Raw genomic sequence first — 22179 nt, forward strand, 5'->3', positions numbered from 1 at the left:
TTTTTATTTTGTTTATATTTTGAGATGGGGTCTTGCTGTGTCACCTAGGCTGGTGTGCAGTGGTGTGATCTTGGCTTGCTACAGTCTCTGTGTAGCAATTCACAGAGGATTCCTCAAGCAATCCTCCCACCTCAGCCTCCCAAGTAGCTGGGAATACAGCTGGGAATACAGGTACGTACCACCACACCTGGCTAATTTTTGTATTTTTTGTAGAGACAGGGTCTCACCATGTTGCCCAGGCTGGTCTCAAATTCCTGGGCTCAAGTGATCCTCCTGCCTCAGCCTCCCAAAGTGCTAGGATTGCAGGTATGATCCACCACACCTGGCCTCCAGTTTCTATTATAACATTACAAGAAACAAACCAGATAGAGATTCTATGCAGAAAGAGATTTCAAGTGTAACAGATGAGAATGTGAGCCATAAATTCCCCTAAAACTCAGGGGACTTTTATTTCTCAAAGGAAGGCATTTAGTGAGGTCAGCCAGACAGACTCAATCCCTAGCCTGAGGCCACACCAGAGGTACCACTGTTTGGTTATGAGTATATTATCTTGTAAAAACTAGTCTGGCATCTTAAATCTCAGTAAAAAGTCTTCTTTCCATTGGGGAAATGGTCATTTTTGCTAAGATATGACATATAAAATTAAATCAATATATGTATATTTATATTTTATATACCTATTTATATGGATTTATATCAGTACTGGGGGAAGGAGACTAATTTCTTGATCCATGCTTTCTCCTGCTACCTCCACCACCTTGCTTGAAATTTGGAATCACCTACATCTCAATTCTTAATGCACTGCTCATTTTGAGTCTATACATATTTTTCCTTAATCATGCATCTTGACTCAGGGCCTTAAGTCATATTAGCATAGCCTTCCTTCCCATTCCTTCCCCATTTCTTGTTTTTATGAAGATGAAGCATTTGTCTGCCTTTCTCTCCAGTGGTAGTAAGTTTTCTCACTTTTTATTGGTAGTAAGGCTACCTGACTCCTTTCTGTCTACTTTTATGAGTAGGTGCTCCAAGCTTCAAGGGTTCCAAGATACATGTTATGTCTCTTAATTTGTCTGACTCTTCTGTTCTAGTTTAATACTCTTGGGTTGTGGTCTATGGACCTATCTCTACCTCAACTCATTTCTGGCTATTCGTGGTCACTGGAACCAAGTATTCTTATTCTTTTAACCACGGCCTCCCAAAGTGTCATATACTTGTGTATTAACTAGAGGTTCCTGGGCAGACAGGTTGCTCTACAGTTTCCAATGATATCAAAGAATGAACAAAACCTAGTGGCACCAGCTGACATTTTCTGTGCCATCTTGATGGTGAGAATATGAATCAGCACACAATATAAACAAGCCAGGAGTCCAAAGTATTAAGATAGTATTAATCCCTTAGGTGTAATAAAGAGATTAATGGTGAGAAGAAATAGAAAGGATGTATCACACAAATATGTAACTAAAAAATTAAAAAATGATTTCTTTAATGTAATCATCCCTCCCCCAAAGCTAATATTTTATTTGTCCTTCCAGAAATTTTCAGGAAATTTGTCTAGTGTATATTTTCATGCATATGTTTGCTAGCACTTTATTTTCTCTAGTTTAATGATATTTTCTTTCATGCTTATTGCTAGTGACTTATCTCCACCTTCAATATTTTTGTTTTGTTTTGTTTTGTTTTTTTTTTTTTTGAGATGGAGTCTTGCTCTGTTGCCCAGGCTGGAGTGCAGTGGCATGGTCTCAGCTCACTGCAACCTCCACCTCCTGGGTTCAGGTGATTCTCCTGCCTCAGCCTCCTGAGTAGTTGGGATTACAGGCACACGCCACCACACCCAGCTAATTTTTGTGTTTTTAGTAGAGATGGGGTTTCACCATGTTGGTCGGGCTGGTCTCGAGCACCTGACCTTGTGATCCGCCTGCCTCGGCCTCCTGTAGTACTGGGATTACATACGTGAGCCACTGCGCCCAGCCTTCAATATATTTCTTAAGCCTACATGTTACTATTTTCTTTACTCCGGTATTAATTGATAATTTGTCACCAATAAAGCAGTCTCCTCCTCCTCATTGCCTTAACTCAACTGGTACCTAGAGAAAGGTAACGGTCTATAGGACAGCTAGTTCTTGGACTTGCCTTCTGGAAACACAAGAGATTTGCCAGGAGTGTAGGGTATGTGCATACTTCCAAAAAGAGTAAAGAATTATGGTTTGCTGGCTACAGATGGTGATCGAGGGTTATACACATATTCAGTTGGAGAACTATCTCAATGACTTGTTTTAGTTTTTTCCAGCAGTAAAAAAAGTAACTTTAGAGGTGTTTCTGATTTGGTATGTCTGGGGTGAGGACTAAGAATTTGCAATTCTAACAAATGATTTGGACACCAATACTGTTAGTTCAGGGGCTGCACTTTGAGAACCACTGCCTATTTCAATGGTCACATCCCCAGTTCCTGGAGACAACGCACTGTATGAGCCATCACACAGATCACACTCATCAGGGGCACCTACCCCTTTTGTATTTGCTTTTCATCAGCATGGGGGGAGAAAGAAGAACACATAAAGCCACATTGAAAGTGTACACTTCGGGGAGTAGACAGTAGCAAAGCAGAATGGCATGGTAAGGGCTTGGAAGTTTTTCCTTTTATTCTTACGGAGGGTGGGGTGTGATTTACATTTTTTTGGTCTCAAAGGGTAGAGGAGCAGTTCTTAATCCTCAATGAGTTTCAGAACCACCTGGAGTGCCCTCAGAGACTTCAATTCAGTAGGTCCTTGGAGAGGATCCAGGCATCTGCATGTTTATTCAGCATCCTGGATAATTTTGAAGCATGTTTTCTAAGGATTACACTTTAACTAATAATGATTTTAGAAGATAGAAATCCAAGTGGACAGTTAATCCTACATGGGGGAGAAATCAAAGACACTATCAGGTATTTTCTTTTTATGAGTTGTACACGGAAGTTTAGGCACTAGAGCAGGGGGCAGCAGTTTATTTGATTATTTTTAAAAAATAGGCAGAGGAAGAAGCAGAGCAGAAACTGACAGTGAAGACAAGAGGCAGTGAAGACGGAAGGAGCTGCTCAGTTAAGAGGTGACTGCATTTCATTTGCGTGAAATGACCAAATGCAACAAGAAAGCAGTCTGGATGGGGAAATCCCCTTTACTCATAAACAGAGAGTTAGCAGAGAAGAGCTGTTATTGCCTTTTCAAAAATCAGTTGTGAAAAGACAAAAAGTAGGCGTGTATGGCAGAAGGAGACCAGGTGGCAAATCGAGGAGCTACAGCAGGAGTGGGAGTAGAGATCACCGGGTGTTAAGGACATGCCGTCAGCAAGGAAGATCCCAGTGGCAACAAGGCATGAAATCCTTCAGGTGCAGCTGGTGCAGACCTGGGAATAAAACTACCTATCCTGTGTCTACTCAGTCATTAGAGAGAATGAAAATACTGCTCTGTATGTGTGTTTATGTGTGAATGCATGTACATGTTTGTGTGTGTGTGTGTCAGAGAGAGACAGAGAGAGAAAGACATCAGGTCAGTGACATCAGTTTGGATGTCATGAGTGTGTCTGAGTATTCAATTTCCTGATCAGGCATTAGGAGTATCAAGGAGCTAATCTCTCATATATTAATAACAGAAGTAAAGATGGAAACCCTTGCAAAATCAGCCTTCAGAAGGCAAAAGGAGAAAGACATAATATTCACATATTGGGAAAAATGTTCTCCTGTCTCTGGAGCAATGTAGTAGGATCTTGTTTTTAGTTCACCTGTGTGCATATGTATATGTGTACACAAGATTATTATTATTATTTTTTTGAGTGTCGCTCTGTCACCTAGGGTGGAGTGCACTGGGATCGTGGCTCACTGCAAGCTCCGCCTCCCGAGTTCACGCTATTCTCCTGCCTCAGCCTCCCGAGTAGCTGGGATTACAGGCGCCGGCCACCACACTTGGCTAATTTTGTTTTTGTAGTTTTAGTAGAGACGGAGTTTCACCATGTTAGCCAGGATGGTCTTGATCTCCTGAACTCGTGATCCGCCTGCCTCGGCCTCCCAAAGTGCTGGGATCACAGGCATGAGCCACTGCGCCCGGTCAAGATTTGGTTTTTACAAGTATTTCATCATGTCCTTTAGTTTCCTCCAAATTGCAATGCTTATTTGATTTCAAATCTTTAATTGCTTCTTCATATGAAATATCTTTCTGTTTCCTTCCCTAACTGAACCCTAACTTCAGAATCCTAAGATTTTCCCCGAGTATTTCTAAGTTCTCTGGCCTTTTCTATCTCTGAAATTAAATCATAGGCAAGGATTACCTTCTATGCACAGCCCACCCTCTACCATTCTCCTGAGCTCAAGCACAAAAACACTGTATTCTAGAAGTTCCCAATAAATTATTGTTCAATGAATCGATGAAGAAAATACAGGTTGAATCTTCTGGTGATGGATACTTTTGACTTCCTCTGTGGCATCCTTGCCATTCCACTGTCTCCCATCACAGAATATCCACTGGTTGGGTGGGGCTGACTCCACCCCCTAGCTCCAGGAATGGGCCTTGATTGCCTTAACCAGTCAGTGGATTCCTCCCCACTGTCTACAGTGATTGGTTTAGGCATAAACCTGGTCCAATCAGAATGAAGCTCAGAACTTTTTCTCTGTAGTTGGGAGAAGTTCTCTCTCTTAGTGGACAGTGCCAGATGTGATGACTGCAACTGTTGCAGTTTGCTAATGTGAGGGAAGCCAGCTTGAGGGTAAAGCCAATACCCAGAAGGCAGAGCATCATTCAGAATGGGAGCTGGAAGTCTGATGAAATCATGCTGAAGCCATGACTAACCTCTGGAGGGTACAGTCCTTATTTCCTTTATGGTTTAAGCCAGAAAATGAGGTTATCTATTACTAACCTCCCTGTTATTTATGGAGTTCCCTCTATTTTTAAATCTTTGGGACACTATGTAATTTGTCTTCTTGCAACTTAATTCATTTAGGAAAATAGTACTCTTGGATAGCATTTACTCCCCTAGTAAAATCAGTATATACCTTGCTGTTTATGCCGAATCTAACAAAAGTCATGTTCACAACAGCTAAAATAATAAATTTGAGAACTGTTGCTGCCCTAATTTCTGTTCAAAACAATCAGTGTTAGTATACACTTAATAGTACTGATATAGACTTCTTGCCAATTTATATAGCAAGCATTTCCTGAACATTTAAATTCATTCTAATTGCATATAGATAGGCATATGGTATATATGGACACTTTACCAAAGATTAGCTTTTGTTCAACATTCCTCAGTGTTTCCGGCAAGATTAAACGTAGATACCTTTTCGATGAAACTGAAGAGACCCCAGCAGACATATGGATTTTAGCATCTCTGTGGTATACATTTCTAAGCAGCACTGCAGCTGGATGTAAAGCCGACAGATTTCTGGATGGATCTCACCATCTTCCGGGCTGCAACAGAATGAAAGAGAAAAGCTGTGAACATTCTCAAGATTTCACTCATCAGCCATTTGTCTCAGCTCCGAGAGGGAAAAATGCTCAATAAAGATTCCTTAAAGCCTTGATTCTAAAATATAGGACTTCCTGCTTTGAAACCAATGACCAATGTGACAGTTCTTATGTAAGTCTCTTTCTGACTAACAGTTCTTAATTTTTTCCCCCTTCAGCAGCAGAGTTCTGCCGGGAGCTTAAAATCATAAATGCTTTACATAATTGAAAATATCAGACATCTTCAATTGAGCTGTTGGAACAAATTTCCAAAATATATTTAAACCATAAGAATCTCCTAGCTTGCAAGAAGAGATTAAAAACCCTTGTTTTTAGAGAAACTGACAAGAGCAATTCAATTACCAGTTGTAAGACAGCTCTTTAATATTAGGGCCCTAGTATAATATGATTAGAGAGCAATTTACAAATTATTTTTATCAAGGTTTTTTGTCTCAGTCTAAAGGTTCTTCCTTTATTGTTTGCTACTGCTAATTTATGAGAGACCAAATGTTTTTAACGAAAAAATTAAAATGTCATGAAAAAAGTAATAAAATTCTACTAATTATGCTTAACAATCTAAAGCTAAATAAATGCTGAACTTATGCTCTAAAGTTGATTCTAAAGTCTTGTGTCTGTCTTTATTAAATATGATAAAACATGTATAAATGATAAAACATGGAGCGATCACTTTTGTTTTTAAGGGGAGAAAAACTAGTTGATAAAACAATACTCTATTTTATATGCGACTAAAATAGCACGTATTGAATAAAACAAATCAAATAAAAGGGATACAGCTTAGAGATAGATTAGAAATAAAAGAAAGCCTAAAAGTGAACTCTATCAAATGTCTTAATGAGTTAACTTTACTTCCATCCCTATTAATTTAAAATGCAATGAAATCTGATTTTTAAATATAGTATTTGAATTTGATTTCTTTGTAATGTGGGTCAGTGGCAAAATATCAGGAGGTAATTATCAGATAAAAATAATGACTTCAAGTTCTGGAATCACAGTAAAGAGAATTTGTATGTACACAGTGCTTTACAATGATAGTTAGTTTTCATTTTCAATACTTATTTAGTTGATGAGCAAGAGTTGATTTAACCATATGGCTTATGTAACACAAGGAAATACAAAATTCTTAGCCTCAGCATCAGTGATGCCTGCACATGTCTTTACTGTGTCAGACAGAATAAAGTACCTCAAAAGATCTTTCATGCAAAATTTGGCTTTATCTGAAAATTAAAAGATGTTATTTTCTCATTGGTGTCTCATGGGTGCCGCCCTAGGCCAACATAGGAAGCAAGTGTATCTCTGGGGAAAATATCGGGTTTTTTTTCAGAGCATCCGCCCATAGGTGCCTTCCACTCTCAAGCTGTTCTCCGATTCTCCCATCTCACCCCACTCAGATATACCCAGACATACACACACCCAGACACACACACACACAGACACACATACACACCCCCCTCTGATTATTTCATATCATCTTCAGCCTTCACAGTCTCTGACTGTGTCCTATTCCCTCATGGACCTGCTAGATTCTGAACAGATAATGGGCATTAATGGTTCATGTAATAAAAATTGATCCTTGTATGTTATCTACTGATACATTTACTTTTCAGAGCAAAATCTGAAGATAATATCTTAATCTAAAAGGAGGGTAAAGGGAAAGTATTTTAAGGCAGACAGGTCTTTTCTATGCTGGTTCGTCATCCCAACATCAGCTGCCTATTTTCACCTATATATAACATTGGCCCGGTGGCTCATAGGCAGATATTTTTAAAAATTTTGTTTTTAATGGACACATAATAATTGTATATACTATGGTATATAGTGTGATGTTTTGATACATGTATATATTGTATAATGATTAAATCAGAGTAGTTGGCAGATCTATTACTTCAAATATTTATCATTTCTTTGTGGTGAGAACATTCAGAATACTCTCTTCTAGCTATTTTGAAATATAAAATACATTATGGTTAACTATAGTCATGCTACTTACTGTGCAATAGAACACCAGAACTTATTCCTTCTATCTAACTGTAACTTTGAACAATATAAAATGCTTCACAAATTTGCATGTCATCCTTGCTTAGGAGCCATGCTAATCTTTTCTGTATATTTCAATTTTAGTATATGTGATGCTGAACCCTCATATGCAGATTTTTTTAAAAAAACTTTAAAACCTTTTAAAAATCTGTTGTATGTATTGTATATTTTATAAGTGGGACAATTAGCCAGTACAGTAGCATCCGGGCCATGGCACATTCTTATTTTCAGAAGTGCAAAATATGTGCCTAGTGGGGCTTAGCTCCAAAAATATGCAAACTTCATATACGGATGACATTTTATGTAATTTAAACAAATGACTACTATATTAACACATTTTAAGAACCAGTATATTTAGTATTATTTTACAGCTAGAAAAAGAGAGGCAAAGCAATGTATTAGGTGCTTCTGAGAAAAGGCACATCAAAACAGATTAAAATGCCTAATTCAAAACATTTCTTTGGGTGCCATCTCCCAAATGCCTCTGTAACCCACAGAGATTCTCAAACTTGTTACAAGAAGAACTGAATAGGTGCCACCAGAAATTCAATCTGCCTAACAAAAAGTAATTGATGCTAAGGTTGCATCATAAATTTTCTGGTTAACAAAGTCACATATACACTCATATGTTGCCCTTTAATGTCTTGGGAAATTGAAATATAGAGAAAGAAAGGAACTATTTAAAGAAAAGTGGAAAAGCTAAGGTATCTTTTATGTTAGAGTTTCATGATGCCTAGACTAAGTTACATTAACTTCAGGCCTTGTACAATTTATTTCTCCCTCTTTAGAGCTTTAAGATTTATTACCGTTAGTGATTACTGAAAGTTCATTGAAATGCAAGTTGTCAAATGAGTTATCATATGTCTGATGTTATAAGCAGTGAACTGAAATACATTTTTGGGAAACATTAAGAGCATTTGCGTTATTTTCATAACAAATGAGTAAGAGCTGAAACATGGAGAATGAAAGAAGAGCTAAGAAAACAGCAATTTAAAAGCTTGAAACTTTCTAGGGATAAATTACAAGACCTAAGGAAACATTTACATTAACATTTTAATTGGACCTGTGTAATTCCTACGGGAACTGGAAGTAACTTCATTTAGAGGTAACTTTGCCACATGTTACTTACGTTTAGTCTAACACGATTCACTCTAATTAATCAGTTTAGGTCTATGAGAGTCAGCCCTGAGGGTGATTCATTTAATTCAGTCAAATATGTTTTATGAGTTAGTGACTAGATTGTGATTATTTATTTTTTCTATTGAGTGTAAGTCAAGAGCTTAACCATTTTGATTAATTTCAAAGCCTTAGTATTGATAGAAAAAAACCCTAAGAATTAACTTCAACAAAATTTCAGTGCTTTAGAGCTCAAGCTGAAACCAAAAACATTTAAAATAATGACCAAATTATAAATCTGCTCTCAACTAACTCCTTGCAGATCAGGATTTAATGACCAAATCATATAGCTTAGGAAACCTGAACTGCTGTAGGAGGAGGATGACATGAATACAGATTTTGACAAAGTTGCCTCTTGACAATGGAAACTCTCTCTATTGTGAATATTCTTATTTTGTAGTTCAAAAAATAATCTGACAAAGGCTTGACAGAATGGCTAACTGTAAAAAGACTCATAATGCCCAATGTTGGTGATGATATGGAGCAACAGAAATGCTCATACGTTGTTCATGGGAATTAAGTGATCTACAACTCCTTTCTAAAAAGTTCTGGAAGTTTCTTATAAAGCTAAACATACACTCTCCTATGACCTGGATTCCATTTGTAGGTATTTGGCCAAGAGAAATAAAAACATATTCACAAACAGAGTTCTACAAGAATATTCATGGTATTTTATTTAGATTAACCCCAAACTGGAAACAGCCCAGGTGTCTGTCAAGAGAAAAATGGTTAAAGAAATTAGTACACTTCTACAATAGAATAATACTCAACAATTAAAAGAAGCTAACTCCTGATCCTCAAAACAACATAGATAAATCACAAAAGCCTTATCTTGAATGAGAAAATCCTTACACAGAAGAATAAATACTGTATGATTTCATTCATATGAGGCTCTAGAACAGCTAAAACTGATGCTAAATATTAGAACAGAGGTGGGGAATTGACTGAGAAGGGGCATAAGTGAACTTTCTGGGGTGAGGGTGATAGTCTGTGTCTAGATGGAGGTTTAGTTACACGGGTGTATACATTTGGCAAAATGTATTGAACGCTACACTTAAGATTTGCATTTGATTACATGCAAATTTTACTTAAAAAAAACAAAAGCAAATATTGAACTAAGTTGATGCTATGTATGCTGACTTGTTTATGAGTAAAGTTTACTGATATCTGCAGGTTCAGAAAAATAAAATCGATTGCTGGTTGGACAGAGGGATAAGCAGACAGGTAGATATGTAATAAAGCAAGTATCGTAAAATGTTAATTGTAGAATCTAGGGAGTGGGTATTTATTTGATGACTGAGGATTTACATTTCCCTAAATAACTACATGGGATAAATTAATCAAAACCACTGGGAGGCTTTATAATTGGTAGGGTCAAGTTTAGGAGTTAACACACTGGGGATTTTAGTTACGAAATGTTTTGGCCCTGTATCTGTCTGCTCTTTTGCTGAGGTTGCCAGACTTTGGAGGCCTGTGTAGCTGCTAATAGCTTTTTAAAAAAATAGCAAAATGTTTGTTATTTTAATGGTCTGTCCCTAATGTAATGATTTATGTATTTAGTTGAAGGGAGTAAGACATAATGAAAGGAAAATTGAATCCTGGAGTCAGAAAACTTAGATTTAAATATAGGTTTGCCCCTTAGAATTGCGATCTTAGGAAAACTACTTTAACTTCTCTGAGACTCAGTTTCCTCAGCTGTAAAATTGGAATAACACCTATATGAAGTATCTCAAGGTTGCTGCAAGGATCAAATGAAATCATGTGTGGGAAAACAAGTATAAAAGGCAAAGCATGGTAAGAAGTTGGCTGCAATTCCTTTTAGCATATCAAACTTTTGTTTAGTTAGCCTTCTGCTTGAATATAGTCTTTACTTATGAAAATTATCTGCTATTCTATAAAAGTCTTTATTTGCTTTACAGTTCCCTAATATGGACTTTGCTTTAAAAATATGCCATTAGGCTGAGGAAAAAAAAGTGTGACCTCACTGACAATCACTCAGCATTTTACAGAATTTAGTGATGACAGATAAACACTCAGGGTTTGTCAGCTAGCAGAAATGGAAACAGAACTCCCGTCACAACAAATATATCTAAGTTTCTCTTTTTGGAATCAAGTCTGTTGTTGGTTATTATGCCAAGTGGCAAGGAAAGACCAAGGAAGCCAAAACAGGATGAGGGAAGGGGACAGCATCATTTGCTTTCTTTTTTAGAGCAAATGGGAAGAAAAGGGATTAAATGACTTCTCCAAAGAGAGTGAGCTCCCGGATCTCTCTTCAAATATCCCCAGTGGTTCCTCTCAAATGGATTCCATTTACAAGGATACATCCTAATTCAGTGCCAACTTCAGTGACAGCTTCAGAGCTTAGTCTTCATATGGCTTCAGTGAGGGAGCTTCCTCCAGGTGGTCCCATATATCTACATAATCATTGGATAGTTTGGGGCAGGGAAGATACAAATGTGTGTGTAAACCCAGTTATTAATTTTGGTTTCAAATTCTTAAAGGTAATTACAGACTCTCATAGATACAGAACAGGTGCCAGATCCCTACTGAACAACTACACTATTTCATACCAAAATAAGTACTACAATTAAAAAAAAAAAGAAGCCCAGTTAATTAGAAGAATAGAAATAAGACATTTTGAAGACATCTATACATATTATAGTTGAGTCTTGTCTCCATTTTTCTCATAATCTTGCTCTAGTGAGTTTTGATGAAACTTGTGCTTTAGGTGGAAATGTGTGTTGTTTTTTGTTCATACAGAGCCTTAGCAAGTGTGATTCCACCAGGAGCCTTTGAAGAATAATTGCAGTAATTCCCCACTCTTCACAGCATGTTGTTTCATGGGAACATATGGCTGGCTCTGTGACTTCCTCACCATTGAACATGAGCTGAGATCAAACTCTGCCCTGAAGCTATTCAGGTTCAGTCAGAAATAAAACTTGACTTTTAACAGGAAAGGGGAACCTGAAGTGCAGTGGAATTTTCTTTTGGTGGCTACTTGGGGGACCTATATGTAAAGCAACAGGCCTCAGAGGGGCCAGCACCTTTTACAGTTTCTAGTGATATTCTGGTGACCGTCTCCCTGTTGTCCCTTGCTTGCCCTCGGCCAGTACTTTGCCATTTCCCCATGACCCGGTTGGGAGAGTTGATAAATAATGGGTAGCATTACTAAGCACTTTATTCACTTTTTTTTCATTTAAAAAGTAAAAACTGTATTTAAACATTTAAACACTAAAAAAAAAAAAAAAAAAAAAATCAATAACCATCAGTTCCCTGACCTTCAATGCTTATAATGAAATAAGACTAAAAATATTACTATTAAATTGTAAGTCATCTTTTATTCATCTTAAATGTAACTGTTTAATGCAATACTGGGGAAAGTTGGGAATAAGCGGTGACATTTGGGGCAATTCTGAAAGGGTGGTGTAGGCATTTCTCAGGGCATTGGTGGTTGAAAGAGTTAATGGTCGATAACATCATGACTTCGTGTTTTCGTGACAGGAGTATCACTCCTAAAACTCGTGCTTATTGGCAAGGAGAAAACTAACATGTACAAGGCACCATTTCTTAAATCTTTAAAATAAAATGTCTTTATTATTCTGTCTTGGCCTCGTCTTCCACCTTCCTACCCTTTTTGGCTTGAGGGTCTCTTGACCTCTCCATTTTTCCCTTTGATTCTCTTAACATTGTCCTCTTTATGGTTTCCAGTTGGGCAAACAGCTCTTTAGGTCTTGGTCTTATAAGGTCTTGTGATTCTCAGAGCTAGCAGAGACAGGCCTAAGAGTCCGAGTGCTTAATTCTTCAATCTCTGCTGGGATGAAAATCAGTACCGTGGATTACATGGCTAGAACACAGCCCTTTCCCACTGAATATAGCTAGGATTAGTTTATTTTTAAAGGTATTTATTTAAGTGTGTTTATATGTAAATATATATATTTATAAATATAAAATATAAATATATGTTATAAATATATATTTATGTCTATAAATATATATTTATGTCTATAAATATATATTTTAAAAATATTTATATCTATATGTTATTTTAAAAGATAGCTACATATACTTGAATTAAAGATACATACAAGTTTCCACATTTTAATCTGAAAAATATTTTTGCATCTAAAATCAAGATTTTCAACCTCTGGTGCTTACTATTTTCACCTGATATCAATGATCTTCAAAGGTCAATTATCATTCAATTATCATGTGTTATACTGCAAAGAAATCAACTTAATTTTCATTATATCCAAAGTATGGGTCATTCATTGCAGCATGCAGTTAATTTCTGCGTTTATCCACTAGAATTTTAGGGGTCAATACATTAAACTGTTGGCTTATTTAGATAGTATTTAGCTTTTCCTTCTTAATTATATCATTAAGTTAGTGATGCTGTGTTTTTCTTCAGTAAAGCTACAGGTTTTACGGAATCAGTATTGCCAAAAACAATGACACAGCTTTAAAACATCCTGAGGTAACTGGGCTATGTTTAAATTATTCAATTAATCCCTATGTCTGCAACTTCAGAAAAATAATACGGATTGCTGGTTGGACAGAGGGATAAGCATACAGGTAGATAGGTAATAAAGCAAGTATCTTAAAATGTTAATTGTAGAATCTAGGGAGTGAGTATTTGCTTGGTGACTGAGGATTTACAAAAGAGAGATTTTAATTTAAAGAAGACATTATTCTATCATCTCATTTAACTGTAATAGCACAAAATGTTGACCAATACTTTAATAATTAATTATGACAAATAAATTGTATAGAATACCCAATTGTTGAATCCATTGTGTTTGCCAGTTCTAAATGGCCTCCTCTTCCATGCGAGAGACTGTTTATCTAAAGTGATGGCCCACAGGGTGACAGAAAGACCATAAGGGCCCCCAAACATGGACCATACTAGTGGCCCACACTACCTACTAGTAAGCATGTTCTGCTTGGTCCTCTGGGTGCACATGCACAGTAGCTGTACATGTTTGTTCATATGTTGCATGTCTCATTGGCATCTTAAATCTCCACCCAGGGGAGGTTTATTTTACTATGAAAATGAGCAAAAGATCCGTTCGAGGACTGGTAAAATTAAAGTGTACCTGCTCTCAGCAGGGGAAATTCCCTACTCAAGATAGCCTTGCTTGAGACAGTTTATCTAAAGCGATGGGTCACAGGGTGACAGAAAGACCATAAGGGCCCCCAAACGTGGGCCACACAGGCCTGAAATCCCATTTTTTAGACTCACAAAGGGATTAAACTTGAAAGGTAGTAAAGGAAGTCACCATGCTCTCAGAACCCAGCAACCGCGGTGACCATACAGTCTACACAATAAACCCCAGCATTCCCACTGTAATTGAGCTCATTCAAGCAAAGCTATCTTGAGTAGGGAATTTCCCCTACTGAGAGCATGTACACTTCAATTTTACCTGTCCTCAAACTGACCTTTTGCTCATTTTAATAGTAAAGAAAACCTCCCCTGGGTGGAGATTTAAGATGCTAATGAGACATGCAATGTATGAACAAGCATGTACAGCTACTGCACATGTGCACCCAGAGGACCACCCAGAACATGCTTACTAGTAACATCTCGTCCCACCTCCTAATGAATAATCATGTAAGACTCCTGTCAAGCAGTCTCCCTAGTGCCAGTCTTTGCTGTCTCGCTTTAACAAGCAGCCTGCCCTGAATTCTCTCTCTCTCTCAGGGTGTACTGTCTATTCTGTACCTAACTTACAAGATATTCTTTTTCTTTTGCAATAAATCACTCTATGCTGCATTTCCTTTGCTGCGTGCCCCTTGTTTAAATTATTTTAAACTAAGAAAACAAGAACCAAGGCATCACATCAGCTGTCAACAGCCCTTTGAGGAGGGTTTAGGAATAGGGTAGGAAGTTGGCATCTGTTTATCATACTACTAGTAATAATAGCAAAAACAGACAGCTTCTACTATGTGCCAGAGGCCCAGGGCTGCCAGCTTAGCTCTCTGTTTCGTGCTTTAGTTGACATGATGAATTTAGAGGACAGTTAGAGCTTTCTTCCCCAGCATTTTGCAGTCTTTTTCAGCTTCAGACTCCTACCCAACACTAGAGGTTCTGTATACATTACATCTAATTGGATCCTGGAGCGTTATTGTCTTTTCATTGGCATACAATGATAATTTCCATTTTTTTGCATAATTCTCAAAAATGACACTTCATGCCAATATGAAAATGTTTATATCTAGACAGATGTAAGAGCTATTTTTTTTACAAAAAGGCACATGCTTTATGCAAACACAAGAGGCCAGCATCTATATACATGGAAAATATCATCTTCCACCACGAATTTCTTCACTGGACTGTAAACTCTTTGAGTTAAAAAAAAGTTTGTCTTGTGTATCTCTGTAATCCCCAACCCTTAACATGTTCTCTGGTACATACGAAATAAAACAATTCCAGGGTGGCTTAAAAAGTAGTGCCTATGTGGTGTGAGAAGTTGGAAGGCTGGGGTTATAGCACTGGTTCTACCTCATCAGTTCCATTTCATCACTAGAGATTGGCTTCTTGAGGGTTTCTTTACCTGAAGCCTTCTTTTTTTTTTTAAAAAAAAACTATTTTATAAAAAAAAACATATAAACAGAACTTTTATGCAGAAAGATAAGTAGAAAGAGGAAAAAATGACTTATGCCAGAAGTAAACATCCTAATATTTTTGTATATTTCCTTGATTAAAAAATAAGTATATATATATATATATATATATACACACACACACACAGGCAAATATACATGTATGTGTATATATATATAGAGAGAGAAAGAGATAGAGAGCAAGTGAGCAGCATATAATATATATATATTACATTGGAGTTCGCTTTTTTACCTAACCACATACCACCCATTAGCTTAGCTTTTCTAAGTGAATTAGCCTCTCTGAGTCTTAGTTTTCTTATCTATAAATGGAGGATGACAGTGCCTATCTGACAGTGTTGTTGTGATGAGTGAAATTATTCATAATAAAGTCTCCAGTATGGTTATGCATGGAAAAAGATGAATACATTCAGATGCTTGTCCAAGTTTCTTCTTTACTTGTAATAGTTTGATGCAGAGATTGCATACTGGTGGCATGTGGTCCAAACGTGGCCACAAACTTGTTTCATTTGGCTTGCAGTGGTCAACCTTTTGTTCATGAATTCTCACAACAATCTAGATTTCCTGTGTTTCTTAATGTCAGAAGATGATTGCACCAGGCCTGCTCTGGAATGGCAGCACTTAACTGCTTCTGAGGAATAGCCACCCTTTTAGACAAGCAGAAACTCCCTTCTCCAGAGACCCCTGCCCAGACTGCTTCACATATTGACTGTATCAGTGTGGCTTATGCTGTATCTACATTTGTCAGTGCTGGCTTAGAGCACAATGAATTAGGATATATAACAGTCTGCAGAGTGAGCTTACCAAACAACCACATTTTAGGAGGGAAGTCTGCAGGCAGCAAATGCTTGCATCAATTTCAGTGGAGTAGAATTTCCTCAATAAAAATGCTTTATTTGATATGAAACATAAAATTGGAGATTAAGTTGGTAATTACTTAAGGGCATATAAAAAGTTCATCACAATCTGTACCCTTCTCATAAATCATGAATTATAACTGAAAATAATTATTAAAAAGCTTCAAAAGTTCTTGAACAAACAAGAGCTTTTTATCATTAAATAAGCCACATATTTGAAATATAGCAAAATAAGCCTTCTGGTCTTATTCCAAGAAGCAAAAATTCAGTTTATCACTTAACCAAGAAGTATATTAAAGAAAACCAGAAAAGATCCTTGAAACTGTATAGTTGGCTTCAGTTGCTCTAAAAATAGAACTTTGGAAATACTTCCCCAATGGCAGTTACTGAATTAACTACAGTGTTTGTGGGCAGACTGAGGCAGAAAATGACCAGTGGAAGGGTGGTATATGGAACTGTATTAAGAGTATGGTAGCACTGTGGACCAGATGACTGAAATTTTTTTCCAGGTCATTTGCTTTAAAATAACCACTTCAATCTCGGCTAACTTAATTCTCCTATTCATTGTTAAGAGAGAGGGAGTTAACTCTCTTGACTAGAGAGTGATGCTAACACTAACACAACAGTGAAATTGATGTTTAATACCCTTCAGGTGAAGTGCATTGATGGCCTTCTCTGAGAAGGAAAAAATGGGAGAAAAACACACAATTACAAATAAAAGAAGTGCAGAAATGTTTAGACTAAAAAGACACAGGCTGTGAAGCCCAATAATCCAAGTTAATATTATCTTGAAGGATGTCAAAGAAGCACCACAGACTTATTTTTGAAACTCCAAGAATTCCTTTTAGGTTCAAAATAAACACATTTAGAAGAAAGTAAAGGTATTGTGTATTAGCTTGCTAGGGCTGCCACCACAAATTACCACAAACTAGGTGGCTTAATCAGAAATATACTGTCTCATAGCTCTGGAGGGTGGAAGCTCAAGATGAAGGTGACGGCAGGGTTGGCTCCTATTGAGGGCTGTGAGGAAGAAACTGCTCCATGCTCCTACCTAGCATCTGTTACTTTTCTGGCAATCACTGAAGTTCTCTGGCTTATAAAAGCATCCCCCTAACCTCTGCTTTCACCTACACAGAGCTTCCTCTGTGTGTGCATGTCCACATTTCCCTTTTTGATAAGGATATCAGTCATAATGGATTAGAGGCCCACTCTAGTCCAGTAAGATTTCTTCTTAATAAATTACATCAGCAATGACCTTATTTCTAAATAAGGTCACATTCCAAATAAGGGTTAATACTTCAACATATGAATTTGGGGGACATACAATTCAATTCATAACATTGCTATTTGAAAAAGCAGTTGATGAATTTAAGAAACCCTACCAGATTGTCCAGGCTCAAAGTATAAATGGTTACAAGGATTAATTCATAAATGAGAGATCTTTATCTATAATACAGTAGGGTTTTGAGTAGTTAACCCTACTTTCCTTTTCCACCTTTTAAAGTAATCAAGGAATGTATTGCCCTAGATTTAAAATCACAGGTGTGCCAGTGCTAGATAGACTTCCAAAGCGACTTTTCATCAGGTTCCAGGGAGAGGGTGCAAGCAGGAAAAAGGAGCAGCTGGGGAGACAGGAAGGGAGTGTGAGAGGGAGGGGCAACATTCTTAGATAATGTGTTTTCTATCAGATACAGATCCTTAGATTACAATATCCCCAGGACCAGGAAGTTTTACTCATTGTCTGGGTTTCCCCAGCACCTAGCTTACCACCTGGCTCATTAAAGGCTCTCCATCCATGTTTGTTAAAACGGATCAAACTGAACTTTTAAGGCTGACGTTGTGGAAGATGCCCAGTCCTGCTCACCCACCAGCTCACCTGGTTTCACTGCTGGAAACGGTGTTGTGCTGGACGGACCATGGATTTGGGTCCGTGTGGTACAGATACTGTTTTCAAAGGGACAAGGCTAGTAACTTCAGAGTGTTCACGTTGATGAAGGAAAGATGTATTTAGGGAGGAGAGTCCACTTGACTGAGTTCACACTTCCTCAAAAAGAGGAAAGAATATTGACATTAAGGCCACCTTCTAGCCTCCACATGAAGCACAGATGCTCCAGAGTCAGAAAGTCCTCCCTGGGTTTCTATTTTAATTTCATTACTTACAACTGTGTGATTTTAGGCAAGTTTCTTAATCTCTCAGTGCCTCAAATCAGTATAATAACACTTCATAGCATTGTGAAAAAGATTTAAGTGAAATAATATATGGAAAATATAAGGTCATAACAAGCAGAAATGAATGGAGGATGTGTTCCAGGGAGGCAATTCTGTACATTATGTCTAGAGAAACTTATATCTTTGTTACAGGCTTTCTTCTTACTTATTGATGCAAATATTATTTGTTGAATCCCTGCTATTCAAAAAAGGATGAAATTGGGGAAAAAAAGAAAAGCATTACATTTTCTGGAGTCCTTTCCTAAGAGTTCATGAAGACTCCCATTATTATCCTACGGTGTTTTTATTTGATGATAACCTATTGTAAAGTCTCCTCTGACACAAATTGATTTTTCTGAATAGTGATAGAAAACTTGCAGTCCTTTATTTCCTTCCTTGATGTAGTATCATTTTATTGCCAACAAGTTTTCAACTAAATGGCTCCACTCTGGAGATCTACATATAATTTTTTCTTTCTTTCTTAATGATGAAGTATAATGCACCATTAGGTGAAACAGAATGAAAGGACTGTGCACCGCTGCCAATGGTTAGCTCAAGAACGGAAATAGCTCTTCAGGCAGACAGACATATGGGCAGGAGGAGATAGTGATTAGCAAACGTTTAGGTCAGTCTCTCCAATAGAGACATTACTTTTGATTTTCAAAGTGGCATAAATTATGTAAGATCATTTAGTGAGGGAAAAAACGTTGGTGAGCTTCACTGACAAAGAACTTGAGGTTAGGAACATGCTTTTATTATTTCTTGGCATTCAATTCAGCATTAGCAAAATATAATAACGTTTATTGGGAGTTTACTGTGTGCCAGACACCATGCTAAGCACTTACATCCCATTTAATTCTAACAGTGAACCTATGAGGTAGTTGCTATCCTTATCCTCAATTTACAGCTTGAGGGAAATGAGGCTTAAGAGAGGTTGTGAAAGTTGCTGAAAGTCACCCAAAGAATAAACACAGTGATAGGACTCAAACCCACATTTATGATTTTAACTGGTACATACCATCACCAGGAGAGAGTGCTCAGGAATGGAACTATATTTATATGTTTTTTTTATTCATCCCAGGCATAGTTATTGAGAGAATACATTTTGTAAAATATTGTGCTAGGAATGAAATAATCATTTTGTTCTATTTTTCCTTTGTTGAGCCCCTAAATTATTGTGGCTTCAAGTTGGCCCTCCTCCTAGTTCTTCGACTTTTCCTATAATAAGTATACAATGTTATTTTCCGCCTAGCTCAGAGGAACACATAACACAAAGTGGGCATACATGTCTAGCACAGGAGGACCACCAGGCTAGTGCAAGTTAGTGTATGTGGGGCTATGGGGAAAACTGCAACAAAAACAGGGTGCTTCTGCCCCCCAGGGGTCCCTGCATCTAAGCAGAGCAATGAGAATGGGAAAAGGATATGGCAACAACTGGGCATAGAACCCTCTCTAACTTTTTGTGCTCTTTTGTGCACACACAAAAATGAATGCATTGAGGAAAAAATGGGAAGGCAGCATCAGTGCTGTTCACGGACTGTCATTATTCTCTCTTTTTCCCAAGGAGAGGCAAGAGTCAGGATGCAATGAAACGGCTCCTTATCATTTTACTGGGAATGGGAGACTTCTCTGCATAAGGGGGAAAATGTGTACTGAAAATTATTTGCAAAGCATTTTAGAAGTGAGAAGATTATTAATGCAAATATATGACATTGTTACAGACTAATGGCTCAGTTGGATTTATAAAATAAGAACTTTCAAATATTATGCTGAGACAAGTGGTCTTCAAACTTTGTATATCATGCATTTCTATAAGTAAAAAATTAAGCATGTACCTCTAGTGTGCAATATGTACTTGTTGACAAATTATATATATATATACACACAATGATATTAACTATTAGACATATTTTTAAATACAAAAAATAGAAATTAGGAAAGGAGTATGTAATAAGAAAGTTATGATATTTTCTTTCAGGTTATCTTGCACAACTTCACTTTGAAGTCCACAGACTCAACTTGGAGGTTCTCAAACTTTAATGTGCATCAGAATCACTTGGAGGGTTTAAACCACAGAATGCAGGGCTCTATCCCTGGAGTTTCCAATTCAGTGGGTCAGGGGTGGGACCCGATCATTTGATTTGTATTAAGTTGTCAGCTGATCCAGGAACCATACCTTGAAAACCACTGGGTTAGCCTATTACAACCATACCTCTGTAAACACATTAAAACAAATTTGTTTTTAAATGCTAGATATAGAGCAAGTACTGTAAGGTTAAATTTTGATGTTATAAGTGGGCATTTCATGGTTTGAGTTATTTGCATGAAACAGCCAGTGTGACATATGTAGGGCCTTATTAAATGATGAACATGTTTTGTAATACAGCTTAATTTAGACAGATTAGAATTCAGGTATCCCAAATAATGATTTCCGAAACATGACAATTACTTCCAGTAAACCTTTATCCATTCAGGGCTTCTCTAAAATGAGTGTTTTTCCAGGATTTTGCCCAACTCGTTTGAGGAGGGCCTTTCATTATATTTTTAGTGGACAAGTTTTTTTTTTTAAATCCCACATGTGTGTTTGATTTTGTAAATACCAAATAAATGCACATGTATGTCAATGGAACAACACAGTATTACAATGAAATGTAACTGTTGGAAGGATGCTCAGCACCTGGCAAATGTACTGCATTAGTAAAACTTGTTTTGCCTTTTTTTCATTTCTTCCACTAGAACTTCCTCTTTCCCTTTTCTTCCTAGTTTTCTTATAGTCCTCCTCCTTCCTCTCATCCCTTCCATTATTCCTGGGTGCTGTTCTGCTTTTATTTTCTGTCTATAACATCGGCTAAGGTGTTAGGCTGAAATACAACATGCCAGCAGAGATATTTACATTTAAGAAAATGCTGAAGATGAGAAGGCACCTAGCACCCCATCATTCAAAGGAAAGGAGTAATAATGTTGACATGTCAGTGGTACGGTTGATATTTAAAGCAGGCAACCTGATAGCGTTCCCCCAAATATAACATACAGCCATAGAGGTAATTCCATGAACCAGAAAAGTAGTGTCAGTAAACATCCAACCACATTCCAAGACAACACATGCAGAGAAAAATGTTTTCAGATGCCATTCAGGATACACACTAGAAAAATCTTATTAAGCAGATCCAAACACACACCTTAGCTCAAAGTTAAGCAGATGGAAGACCATGGGAGGCTCCAGGCCCACAGTGATATGGCATCCCACATGACAGGCACCCCTGAGAAGCCAAGCATTGCTTGGCAGATTATTCCAGGAGGCCTCCTGGAGGGTGTGCATTCAGATTGCAAATCCTATTTGGTTTGCACTCCAGGTTTTACTGTGCAAGGTTTTATCCTAATTTTAAAATGCCTTGTTTAAAAAGTTTTGCTTCATTTTGGCCTTCTTTCATTTCTTGTCCTTGAACTCATGTCACAGCAGTCTTAATATGAACTGACATCCTATTACGAATCAAAGGAAAGGCAGCAACACCCACTTCACAAATTAGCATATAAGTTAACAAAGAGTCCCAAATGGTGAGATTACCAGCAAGGGGCAATGTTCTAGGCAAGGACAAGGGCAAAGTCAAAAGCGATAAACTCAGAGGCTTTCTACCTCCTGTCCTAAATACATCACTTATAGATGTGTTCATTTAAAAGCAACTGGGAAAGGCAGGGGATACACAAAGTCACCTTTCTGCTCACACCACTAAAATTCCAGAGATCCATAACAGATATCCAATATGCCTACAGCTGATAAAAAGTGCTTGAAG

At 37.4% G+C, this 22179-nt stretch overlaps 1 protein-coding gene and 1 non-coding gene across 2 annotated transcripts in view; both read right to left on the bottom strand.

The window, feature by feature from the left end:
* Positions 1-22179, bottom strand: part of RGS7BP (regulator of G protein signaling 7 binding protein) — a 105875-nt gene that overhangs the window by 30641 nt on the left and 53055 nt on the right. Inside the window, exon 3 of the mRNA XM_023210424.1 lies at positions 5305-5435. Within this exon, the coding sequence (XP_023066192.1) occupies positions 5305-5435 (131 nt within the window). The remainder of the gene's footprint in view (positions 1-5304; positions 5436-22179) is intronic.
* On the bottom strand, positions 7529-7631 carry LOC111541691. Its single transcript, XR_002731349.1, has one exon. It is a non-coding gene; the product is annotated as a U6 spliceosomal RNA (small nuclear RNA).

Source organism: Piliocolobus tephrosceles, chromosome 4 (assembly GCF_002776525.5).
Source record: "Piliocolobus tephrosceles isolate RC106 chromosome 4, ASM277652v3, whole genome shotgun sequence".
NCBI lineage: Eukaryota > Metazoa > Chordata > Mammalia > Primates > Cercopithecidae > Piliocolobus > Piliocolobus tephrosceles.